The sequence below is a fragment of the Mytilus trossulus genome, chromosome 14 (genome assembly GCF_036588685.1).
Source record: "Mytilus trossulus isolate FHL-02 chromosome 14, PNRI_Mtr1.1.1.hap1, whole genome shotgun sequence".
Classification (NCBI taxonomy): domain Eukaryota; kingdom Metazoa; phylum Mollusca; class Bivalvia; order Mytilida; family Mytilidae; genus Mytilus; species Mytilus trossulus.
Window position 1 is genome coordinate 73,141,445 of NC_086386.1, and position 13,263 is coordinate 73,154,707.

A 13,263-nucleotide genomic window follows, 5' to 3' on the forward strand; every position below is an offset into this window, starting at 1 on the left:
TATCATTATGTCCATATTCTAATTATTATCATGGCTATTGTCGAATACAATATCATTATGTCCATATTCTTATCATTATGTCCATATTCTTATCATTATGTCCATATTCTTATCATTATGTCCATATTCTTATCATTATGTCCATATTCTTATCATTATGTCCATATTCTTATCATTATGTCCATATTCTTATCATTATCAGGTCCGTTACCGAATACAATATCATTTATATGTCCATAGTCTTATCATTATCATGAGTACGTCCCTGGTAAAGAACAGTATGTAATACAATGTGTTTAACTAAAAACAAATGTTGAACGTTTTGAATTTATTTTTATATAAAATTAATATAAATAGACGATATTTAGCTGTCAGTGTAAGTCAAACGTTACTGAGAATTCCGAGGTAAAATATTTGTTTAAGCATCTTGTTGATTGTTTTGAATGTTTTGATTTTTTTTTACATCAGAACGGTGTGTAAGGGATGTGACAGAATTTTAAAACACGTTTATAATGAAGTAAATTGCAAAACAAAATGTTTTTTTTTTTAATTGAGGGCGAGGACGGGTCAATTATTGCTTTTGGGCAACAAAAGGTATTCGACTTTGCGGACCAAAAATGTATTGATGTGTGTTTAGAAAAATATGAGTTGGTTCAGGAGGAAAAATAGATTGGCTGTTTAAATGTTATTAAGATGCAAAACCTTTGATCCGAAGAAGCGGGTTTAACCCCCCTCCCCCCCCCCCCTCCCACATGTGCCTTTACCTTCTACGTAGAATTGGATTTTATAGAAAGCTTAAATAAACATCATTGAAAAGTTTTTCTCCTACAGTGATCTAGAGGTTTTCGTAATAGCTGTTAATACTGAAATCGAAATTTGACAGATTAGACAATTTTATACTTGGATCATATACGTTATCTGGAGTTGTTGGATTAATACTTATATTAGCTTCATATCATACTAGATCGGAAATATTCTGTAAAATTAAGATTAACTTGTTTGTGTATTTTATTTCACCTAATTTTGATAATTTCTCTAATAAAATGCATTTGGATAGAGCTAGGTTGGAGTTTTCTTGATAATGTCTATTGCCGAATCCCATATTATGATGTCCATATTCTTATTATTAGCATGATTATGTTCCTAGTGAAGATAGATAATACACCGAATATTTTGTATTCAGATACTTTCTTTACAATCACATTGCGTTTGATAATTCTTCCTTCATTTCAGCTGTGACGGAATTTCCATGTACCTTTCCAAGTCCATGGTCGAACCAAACATTTTCAGTTTCTATTTCTAATATACATGTTGGGAATTGGCAGTTTAACACTGATTGCCAAACATATACACATCACGGCGGATTAACAATTATGTGTCATCAAATAACAGAACGCTTCCTTGTTGTCCGGTATGTTATTACTTACAGTTCTTTAACATAAATAAAAGACTCACTCAATCTTTAAAATTCTGAAAACAGAAAAAAAACCATAATCATGAAATATGTCGATACCAGGGCAAGTTGATTGTTAGTTTCTGAGGATATCACCATTTATTAAGCCAATTTTTTGTATTGCATACAACTATGGAAACCCTTGCATTGAATTTGTTGTTTAAATTTAGGTAATTGATTTTGGAATCATAGAACATCTCTACCTGATGCATAGTACTAGCTTTCTCAATTTGGCTGTTTGTTTTTTTCTCTCTTTTACATTAATAATTGTAGTTGTTTTAGAATTTGAAATCTAGCATCAATATGGAAATATCAATTGTAGAACTAAGAATAGTTGTCAAATTAGAAATAACTGTCGAACAAAGAATACTTGTCGAATTCAGAATCTAGTGTATCATCATTGGAACCTCAAATATAATTGTTATTTTCTTAATGCTCATTACTTTAGTAGTATATTCCTATGATGATATCACTATGTATTGTTTGAGAGAATGATGTATGTTATTGCAGATTTCCCTCAGATGATATCACTATGTATTGTTGGAAGGGAATAATGTTTCTTATTGCAGATTTCCCTTAGATGATATCACTATGCATTGTTGGAGAGAATAATGTTTTTATTGACGATTTCCTCAGATGATATCACTATGTATTGTTTGAGAGAATAATGTTTGTTATTGTATATTTCCCTATGCTGATATCATTTTGTATTGTTGGAGAGAATAATGTTTGTTATTTAAGATTTTCCTATGATGATATAACTATGCATTGTTTGAGAGAATAATGTTTGTTATTGACGATTTCCTCAGATGATATCACTATGTATTGTTTGAGAGAATAATGTTTGTTATTGACGATTTCCTCAGATGATATCACTATGTATTGTTTGAGAGAATAATGTTTGTAATTGTATATTTCCCTCAGATGATATCACTATGTATTGTTTGAGAGAATAATGTTTGTTATTGACGATTTCCTCAGATGATATCACTATGTATTGTTTGAGAGAATAATGTTTGTAATTGTATATTTCCCTCAGATGATATCACTATGTATTGTTTGAGAGAATAATGTATGTTATTGAAGATTTCTCTAAGATGATATCATTCTGTATTTTTTTAGAGAATACTATGTTAATTGAAGATTTCCCTATGTGCGGGGTTTAAATCATCAACACTTTTTGACTTGGATAGATATGTTAGAAAAAAAAGGGAGTACAAAACACCTAAGGGAGTTACTTTAACTTAAATATTTCGGTCAAATAGTGAAAGGACAAAAATGATTCGAATAAGTCAAATCTTTTTGAGTCAAATAGTCATCAAAAGAACCTGGATTATAATTTAGTACGCCAGACGCGCCTTCCGTCTACATAAAACTCATCAGTCACGCTCATATCACAATATTTATAAAGCCAAACAAGTACAAAGTTGAAGAGCATTGAAGAGCATGGTACCCCTTTAAACAAATGATGATATTAATTGAAATGGTATGCAAGTGATCTTTCGGAAAAGAAATGGATGTAAATTGATCTTTAGCTGCGAATCAAATTGATATTTTTACTTTTTCAGACAACAGGGTTCTGACAACTTCGAATGTTATCCGATCTTTTACAATCTTCAATCTCCTTTAATGTTTACATTTGGATTAAGTGGTAAGTCGTAACTTTCTAATGAACTCAGTACACTTTGAAGAATGTTTTTGGCATTTCGAATTTATGTCTCATTTGTTAAGGATACCATACAAACATTCAAAAACAATTCGATACAATTCGATACATGTTTTTTTTTTTGTGATTCGACCTACCAAGTATCAGCAGTTATGACGTAATGTACATTTTACACACATCGTTCCAGTTTATTTTATTGCGCGACAGGGATAACAATTGAAGAGGCCACGTCAATAAGACGCAAGCCCAATATTTCAAAAATTACTGGAATTAACGTCTACTTTTCAACAACCGACCGGGGTCTTTTACTTCAATCCCGAACTAGCTATGATATTCGTTTAGACATCAATAACAATATTACAACTGTGATATTAATAGAGAATATCATATGGCTTTTTCAATATCGCATCCGTATTAACCCCAGAAATGATTGAGGGTTGATACAGTGTGTGATATTGAAAAAAACATATCATATACACTTTATTATATAACATATACCTCAAGTAGATGTTTTTTATGTGACATGACGTCATACAGATAAGGAGGTTTGAAATGACGTCATACAGATTATAGGTTTGACATGACGTAATACAGATTATGGATTTGATAAAGCCTTTGCAACATTGACTGCAATCGATGACGTGACGTCAAACAGATTAAGGGTGTGATCAAGCCTTTCCCACCGTGTTGATATGATATCATCATGGTGGCTGATACAGCACGCTTGTCAATAGTTGTATGACACATACAATTTATCCGTATTTACTACAAAGTATATAATATTATAAATGCATTAAGCACTCCATAACTAAATGTTCTTTATCGTTTAGACGGAATCAAAACGTTTGCCAACAAAACGGGAGAATTTACAGATATATGTGCAGTCTGTAAATTGTCAGTTGCCACTTTGGTAGCTAAAGGTAAGGATATATATTTAAAATCTGTTCATTCTATAACACAACATAGCATGCATCCTTTGTATATTGAAATTTCTTTTGTTTTATAAACAGTACCGTTGAAGATAAGAAATTGTGATGCATCAATCGAAGCGATGCATGTTAAGTCTGAACACACATAATATCAATGCTTGTTTAAATAACTTTTCAGTACACATGAATACCTCATTTATTTCATTAAACGAACTGGTTTTATTCATGAGTGTAAAACACTAGCATCATATAAAATTTCCTTTTAAACTTCCCAATTAAGCCTACGCTCTGAACTTATATTTTTAGATTCTCCTTTTAAAAAGATTTATCTGGGATAGATGTGTACATAGTATATTGAAAAAGAGTCGTGAAAGATACCAAAGAGACTTTCAAATTCATTAATCGAAAATAAACTGACAACACCATGGTTAATAAGAACAAGATAAATAGACATATAATCATTACACACAAAATAGAAGTACTAACGACTGAAAAATACGAAGAATAAGAATGATATCAGGTGCTCCGAAAAGGTACACATATACTGCTCAACAAATGACATCCGTCATGTTTATATATGAACAAGTCTAAATTGAAAACAACGTTCAAACCTAAGATTGAGTTTGATATTTTTTATACGTGTGAATCCAAAACAAATTTCTAGGTAGAGGGGTTCGAATACAACACACACAACATTTCCAACAGACTAAGAAAATGAAAAAGTATATTTTAACAAAACGCATTTGACTAGCAGGACGAAAACGGATGTCGACTGGCATTGCCAAATAAACAGATCACAAGATGTAACAAAATTTTAATTATATTAAATACCAAACAGAAAACAATAAACTTGTGGAAAAGATGAATTAACGCAAACAAAAGTGGAAACATTAACACAATATTTTAGAAAATAAATGGCTCTTTAGTGATGTCAGGAATCGACACGGTACTTTGAAGACCGTATAATTCACTTAAATTTGGGTAAAACTCTTAAATTCTGAAGAGTCGGAAAAGGATCACCAAAACATATCAATCCTGGTAACTTGTTATCTTTGGATATTTGTATAATAATCATTGTTTGGCTAAGTAATACTCCTGGTATCTTGTTATCTTTGTATACTTGTATAATAATCATTATTTGGCTAAGTAATACTCCTGATATCTTGTTATCATTGTTCTTTGTATAATAATCATTGTTTGGCTAAGTAATACTCCTGATATCTTGTTATCTTTGTTCTTTGTATAATAATCATTGTTTGGCTAAGTAATACTCCTGATATCTTGTTATCTTTGTTCTTTGTATAATAATCATTGTTTGGCTAAGTAATAATCCTGGTGTTTAGTTATCTTTCTATCTTTGTATTTTGATTATTGTTTGGCTTAGTGATCATACTCCTGGTATATTGTTATCTTTGTATCTTTGTATAATGTATATTGTTTGGCTAAGTGATACTACTTGTATCTTGTTATCTTTGTATAATAAACATTGTTTGGCTGACTGATACCCCTGGTATCTTGTTATCTTTGTATAATGATCGTTGTTTGGCTGAATGATACCCCTGGTATCTTGTTATCTTTGTATAATGATCGTTGTTTGGCTGAATGATACCCCTGGTATCTTGTTGTCTTTGTATTTTTGTATAATGATCATTGTTTTACTTTGCAGTTTTAGGATCACCTGGTAAGTATATCTAGGCATTTCTGTTTCAATTCATAAATTTAGACGACCAAACGTTACACAATACCCAACTAAAATCACTCATCATCTTGTGTATTCGCCAGTTTCATTGACAGTTTTGAAAAAAGCTTTATTGTTTTAACAACAAAGGACATAATTATACGTGTAGATGTCTGCCAATGCAATTGTGGCATGTGTAAGTGTGAGCACAATCCCCAAAAAGAATCAGAAAAAGAATTCTCAACATCTTAAAAAAGAAATAAATAATGTAGAAAACAATTTACAAAATTTATATGTAAAAGAAACTAGAGGTGCACAAATTAGATCCCGAGTCAGATGGGCAGAGGAAGGGGAAAAAAACACAAAATATTTTTTGGGTCTTGAAAAATCAAGACAAACCAAGAAAACCATTTCCGCCCTTAGAAATGACCATGGTAATTTTGTTACAGACGCGTCGGATATTCTTATTCTAGGGAAAAATTACTACCAAAATTTGTATAAAAGTACTAAACCGGACCCTTCAGAAATAAAAAATTATATAAGTCAAACAAAGATAGATCACTCACTATCCAATAATGACAGTGAACTATTGGGGGGCAACCTAACATTAGAAGAATGTACAAATGCTATATTTAACATGAAACTAAATAAATCCCCTGGACTAGATGGTCTCAGTGTAGAATTTTATCGATCATTTTGGCCATACCTGAAAGAATCTGCAGTGAAAGTATTCAATACATGTTATGAAAAAGAAGAAATGACAACTCTCCAAAAAATAGGTGTTATCTCCTTATTATATAAAAAAAATGATCCATTATCATTAGATAACTACAGGCCAATCACTTTATTAAATGTAGACACTAAGCTTATGGCCTATGCCTTAGCGCAAAGAATAAAGATAGTGTTGTCCAAAATTATTCATAGCGATCAGAATGGATATATAAAAAATCGGTACATAGGTTTCAACATTCGCCAGATTCAAGATATTATAGACTACTCAGAAAAATTTAATATAGATGGGGTTTTATTGTTCATAGACTTTTCCAAAGCCTTTGATTCTTTAGAATGGCCCTTCATGTATGAATCTCTACTAAAATTTGGAATACCACACTCCTTCTTAAAATGGGTTAAAACATTATACAATGATACTAAAGGATGCCTGTCTAATAACGGCTGGATCTCAGAAACCTACAGTCTTCACCGTGGTATAAAACAAGGATGTCCGTTAAGTTCTCTTATTTTTGTTATAGCAGTTGAAATTCTGGCCTGTAGAGTAAGACAAATTTCAAACATTAAAGGGTTTCAAATTAAACTTGATGAAAAAACGCATAGTTTAAAAATTTCCCAATTGGCTGATGACACAACACTCTTTCTCAGTTCAAAAAATGAAATACACCAAGCATTAAACCTAATAGAAATATTTGGAACACTTTCTGGTTTGAAACTGAATAAATCTAAAACAGAAGGTATATGGTTAGGTAGACTTAAACATTGTAAAGAAAAAATTGAAAATATACACTGGAGCAAAGAACCAATTAAAAGTCTAGGTGTTTACTTCGGATTAGATAAAAGTGAATGTGACAAATTAAATATTGAAAAAACAATGAAACAGACAAAAAAATTAATACTTGATTGGGAAAAAAGAAATTTAACCATGATAGGACGAATAACAGTTGTTAAGTCGCTTATTTTACCTAATCTTACTTTTTTGGCTTCGGTTGTTTCAATACCCCAAATGTACATAAAAGATTTTAAAAAACTTATTTATAATTTTATATGGAATAATAAACAAGAAAAGGTAAAACGCTCAACACTTACCAAAGATTACACAAATGGAGGTCTAAAAATGACCGACATTGATTGCTTCTTAAATGCACTAAATATTTCATGGGTTAATCGATTAACGGTAAAAGAATTTGCTAATTGGAAAGTTATTCCAACATATTATTTCAATAAATTTGGTAAAAACAACCTTATATTTCATATGATGCCTGACAACATAAAATCATTACCTAATTTAAGTAATGTTCTACCTTCATTTTACTTGAACATATTAAAGAGCTGGTATGAAGCATATAATACACCAACAAGTAATACGCCTATCATAAATTTTAGAAATATTAGGCAGCAAATGTTGTGGGGTAATAAAAATATAAAATTTAAAGGAAAATGTTTAGTTTACCCAAATTGGATAAAAGATGGTATTATTTTCATTAATGATATAATTGACCAAAAAGGACACATATCACAAAAACTTATATTGGAGAAACTAACCTCAAAAACCAATTGGATCTCAGAACTTTTAAAATTGAAAAATTGCATTCCAAAAGAATGGGTTAGTACATTAAAATCTGACAAATCTTTGAAAACTTCTGTAAAAACAAAATTAAACTTGTCCTTGACTGTTAACAAAAAAACAGAACTAATTGAAAATATGTCATCCAAAGATATATATAACTATTTAAATAACAAAAATGAGGAGAGACCACTAGGGTTCTCCAAATGGAAAAACATCTTTCATCTAGAATCAATCACTCCAATAAATAATGTGCTTCAATTTACTTTTACCTATTTAATTAATAACAAATATAAAATGTTAAGATGGAAATTACTCCATTTCATCCTACCATGTAAACAATTATTACTACAATGGCACATACAAGAAACAAGTATGTGTGACTTGTGTAACGTGACTGAAGATTACGAACACTTTTTTCTAAAATGTCAATTCTTTCATGAATTTTGGAAGAAAATATATGTACTTGTAAGCAAAATCAAAATTGGGTCACATATTTTTAATTTTAAAACTTTAGTACTGGGCTATAAAATACATGATCCTATGTATAATGATATAAATCTCTTCCTAACTGTCTTATTATATTCAATTCATAAAAGCACTCATATATCAAATTATAAACAAAAAGACATAGACGCTTATGCAGTTTTCAGAAATGAATTTTTAAAAACATACGAAATTAACATATATATTAATGCTAAAAACAGCAAATTTTTAAATGATGTAAAAAGATACATATGATCATGAATAGCTAGATATAATTTTTTTTTTCATGTATAGAATTTGTGTAGCAAAAGTTGACAATATATGATCTGAGCACGTGGTAAAAAACCAAAACAGCATGCTTTGTGAAAATGTACAGAATTTTGTCTCAAAATACTTTTATACACACTTTATCACTTAATCAAATGAATTTCCAACTACAATGTCGAAACTTACCACATGTAATTTTTAACTAAAGTTGAAGTTGTTCGTGTGTATCAATAAAACATATAAATTAATCCGGACAATTGATCAACCAGCTTCAACGGTTTTTATCAATAAGGTTAAAGGTCAACGATCATAAAGTTTTAATCTTTAGAAACAAAACCGGACAAAACTGTACACTTTCCGTAATCATGAAACAATATAGTTTGTAAAATGTATGTAATAACCATGAACTGTAAAACTAACAAACTATGATCTTATATATGAATTCACTGAATAAATTCCCTGGTTATCCAGTGACTAATTCACAGGGATACTCGGCCAACTGCTGTAGGTCGAGTAATTTGTCACAACAGCAAAGAAAAGTGCAATAAAGACATTATTTTATTAAAAAAAAAAAAAAAAAAAAAGAATTTTTATTATACATGAAAAATTCCTCGAAATGTAATTAAATATTCAGTTCGATCAAAACTTGTAACATATTAAAAAAAAAACATAGTATTTCATACTGTTCACATGAATTGCTGACATAATTACTTGTGGCAAAAAAAGTTAATGAACACATTACCGAAATATAAATAATTTGAATATGTTTTCAGCCTTGCCCCCACCGTCTCGTTCCTGTGATATACCTTCAATGTGCCCCTCACCTGGTAAAGCATGTAGTGCGAATGACGTCATCCCTAAAGGTTCTGGATGTCCAATTCCTACACCAACCCCAACTGAACCAACAACAACCACGCCTGAACTAACAACAAGTGTGCCTACAAGTACTTCTGAAACAAAGACAGCGACTCGTGTCTACCGCAGTCATTGCAGGAAGAGAAATCACCGATATCCTTAGTGTCATCATATAGTGACATGAGAAATTACCGACATCTTTAGTTTCATCATATAGTGACATGAGAAATCACCGACATCCTTATTGTCATTATATAGTGACATGAGATATCACCGACATCCTTAGTGTCATCATATAGTGACATAGTTCATAACAAATCCAAATATGTGGATTCAAAGAAGACAAATAAAAACTATTTGATTTCACAGATTTGTCACTTTTCAATCGAGTTACTCTCTGGAGCCTTCTCTTTCTTTTAGTAAATAGTCTTTAATCGTGTTCACAGTCCGTACATTACACCAAATAATTTATGTTAATGAAAATATCCTGTCATTGATTTTTGTGTGTCCAAACGGCCTTTTTGTGTAGTCTTTCATAAGGAACGCTAAAATCCATGAACTGAAAAGGGACGAAAAAGTAACCCAACACTGTAGGAATACGATGACCAACAAAAAAGTCAAATAAACGTGAAAGTAACATGCCTATGTTCCGAATCATATGAGTATCTGGACCAGACGCGTATGGTCATGACCATGTGAGTATATACTCATATGGTCCGACCGTACGCGTATGGTCGGGGTAATTTACACTCTTTTAATACTTCTAAACTCTTCATATTTAGTTCGTTAAAAAGACGCATTCCTATAGGTAATTTTATTATTATGTTATTATAAAAAGATTAGTTAAATAAAAATTACACGTTTCACATAGTTAATTTAACTTACTTGTCAAAACTATAATAAACACATTTTATACCGATGGTCATATACCGATTTGTTATTACAAGTGACTGGCAAAATGTCGACATAAAGCCTAAACTCCAAATATTTCTTTATGAACCGTTACACAAGAAGTCACTGGAAAGTAATATAGTTTTTTTAAGATGTCTTAAAATATGTCTCTGAAAATAGTGTATTGCAGTCATGGTACGATATTTGAGATCTTGAGCTTCTTAAAAAAAACGTACACATATCGGAACGGTTAAATACCTCGGTATCACTGTACGCAGCTACAAAAAGGATAGCTTTCACTCGCAAGCAAAAGGTGTAGATGAAAAGGATCGTGCACAACCAAGACTTGCAAATGGAAAAAAACTATGATATCGTGTGAAAGTAAATGCCAACCAAGCCTTCCCGCAAGAATGTAATTAGCGATGAGCATCTATATTTAATTTGTACGTAGTACTTGAATTATAAAAATAATGCATTGCTATTTAACATTCATTGTTTGTTCGGAAAAAGTTTTTATATAAAGGAAACTTTTATAATGAAATTTAAAAACAAAATAACTATATGGTCCAAATACTCATATTGTCCGACTGGTTGATAATCAAACGAGTATTATACTCATATGGTCCGACCATACGCGTATGGTCGGACCACATGAATATACGCATATGGTCATGACCATACGCGTATGGTCCCAATACTCATATGGTCCGGAACATTTATATTAAGTGATAATTAAAGTGAAGTAAATGATATGATTGATAAGTTTACCTATACCTTCTAAGCATTCACTTCGTTTGAACTGAGGTTGATTGCTGTTTCATTGGCAAACATACTACATCACTGTACATATCCATAATTTTACATTATTCGTTAAAGCACAAACGGTACAACCATTTCCAACTTGAACCATTTCAATGTACACGAAATGAATAACAAACGTTTGCGCTTAATACAACCAGAGTTGTTGGGAAGAGATCACAACAGAAAGTTATACACAAAAAAAAACACCAACCAACTATAAAGGAGGGGCGAAAGGTACTTAGTCAAGATGGATACTTGAAATTATGACCCGAAAATATACTGACAACTGGCTAAAAAGAAAAAGGCACATATAGAAGGCCGTAGGGTAACATAGTTGTTAATTTCAGTCCTTTGGTCTCTTGTGGAGAGTTGTCTCATTGGCAGTCATACCACATTTTCTTTTTCATACAACATAGAAAAACTAAGTTTAAATAGTTGTCAAAGGTACCAGGATTATAATTTAGAACGCCAGACGCGCGTTTCGTCTACACAAGACTCATCAGGGACGCTCATATCAAAATATTTATAAAGCCAAACAAGTACAAAGCTGAAGAGCATTGAGAATCCAAAGTTCCAAAAAGTTGTGCCAAATACGGCACATATATGCCTGGGATAAGAAGATCCTTAGATTATCGAAAAATTCGAAGTTATGTAAACAGGAAATTTATGAAAATGACCACATCATTGATATTCATGTCAACCCCGAACTGTTGACTACTGGGCTGGTGATACCCTCGGGGACGAATTTAACGTCAATCAGCAGTGGCATCGACCCAGTAGTGTAAAGAGTGTGAAGAGCATTGAGGATTCAAAATTCCAAACAATTGTGCCAAATACGACTAAGGTAATCTATGCCTGGGGTAAGAAAATCCTTAGTTTCTCGAAAAATTCAAAGTTTTGTAAACAGGAAATTTATAAAAATGACCACATCATATTCATGTCGACACCGAAGTGTTGACTACTAGGCTAATTTCATTTTCATACAACATAGAAAACCTTATTTTAAACAACACGAACCCCAACAAAATGCAGGGGGGACTCAGGTGCTCTGGAAATATGAGTTAATCCTGCTCCACGTATTGCACCCGTCATCTTGGTCATTTTAGGGCAAATCCCAACTAGAGGCTCTAAAGAGCCTGTGTCGCTCACCTTGGTCTATGTGAATATTCAACAATGATGGATTCATGACAAAATTGTGTTTTGGTGTTGGTGATGTGTTTGTACATCTTACTTTACTGAACATTCTTGCTGTGTACAATAATCCCTATCTATAATGATTAGCCCAGTAGTTTCAGTGGAAAATTTTAGTAAAAATATACAAATTTTATGAAAATTGATAAAAATTGACTATAAAAGGCAATAACTCCTTAGGAGGTCAACTGACCATTTTGGTCATGTTGACTTATTTTTAGGTCTTACTTTGCTGTAAATTATTGCTGTTTACAGTTTATCTCTATCTATAATAATATTCAACATAATAACAAAAAACAGCAAAATTTCCTTAAAATTACAAATTCAGGGGCAGCAACCTAGCAACCAGTTGTCCAATTCATCTAAAAATTGTAGAGCAGATAGATTTTGACCTGATAAACACTATTTACCCCTATCAGATTTGCTCTAAATGCTTTGGTTTTTGAGTTATAAGCCAAAAACTGCATTTTGCCCCTATGTTCTATTTTAGCTGTGGCGGCCATCTTGGTTGATTGGCGGGTCACGCTACACATTTTTTAAACTAAATACCCCAATAATTATTGTGGCCAAGTTTGGTTTAATTTGGCCCAGTAGTTTCAGAGGGGAAGATTATTGTCAAAAGATTGCAAAATTTACGAAAAATTGGTAGAAAATGATTATTAAAGGCAATTACTCTTTAAGGGGTCAACAGACCATTTTGATCATGTTGACTTGTTTGTAGATCTTACTTTGCTCAACATTACTGCTGTT

The 13,263-nt window shown here is 31.7% G+C and overlaps 1 protein-coding gene across 1 annotated transcript; it reads left to right on the forward strand.

Annotated features, from left to right (window-relative positions):
* Positions 1 to 1,315: 1,315 nt before the first annotated feature.
* Positions 1,316 to 9,929, forward strand: LOC134697248 (uncharacterized). Its single transcript, XM_063559397.1, has 5 exons — positions 1,316 to 1,411; positions 3,022 to 3,104; positions 3,950 to 4,039; positions 5,715 to 5,729; positions 9,549 to 9,929. The coding sequence occupies exons 1-5, from the start codon at positions 1,374 to 1,376 to the stop codon at positions 9,791 to 9,793; spliced, it is 471 nt and encodes a 156-aa protein (XP_063415467.1). The 5' UTR covers positions 1,316 to 1,373; the 3' UTR covers positions 9,794 to 9,929.
* Positions 9,930 to 13,263: the final 3,334 nt, after the last annotated feature.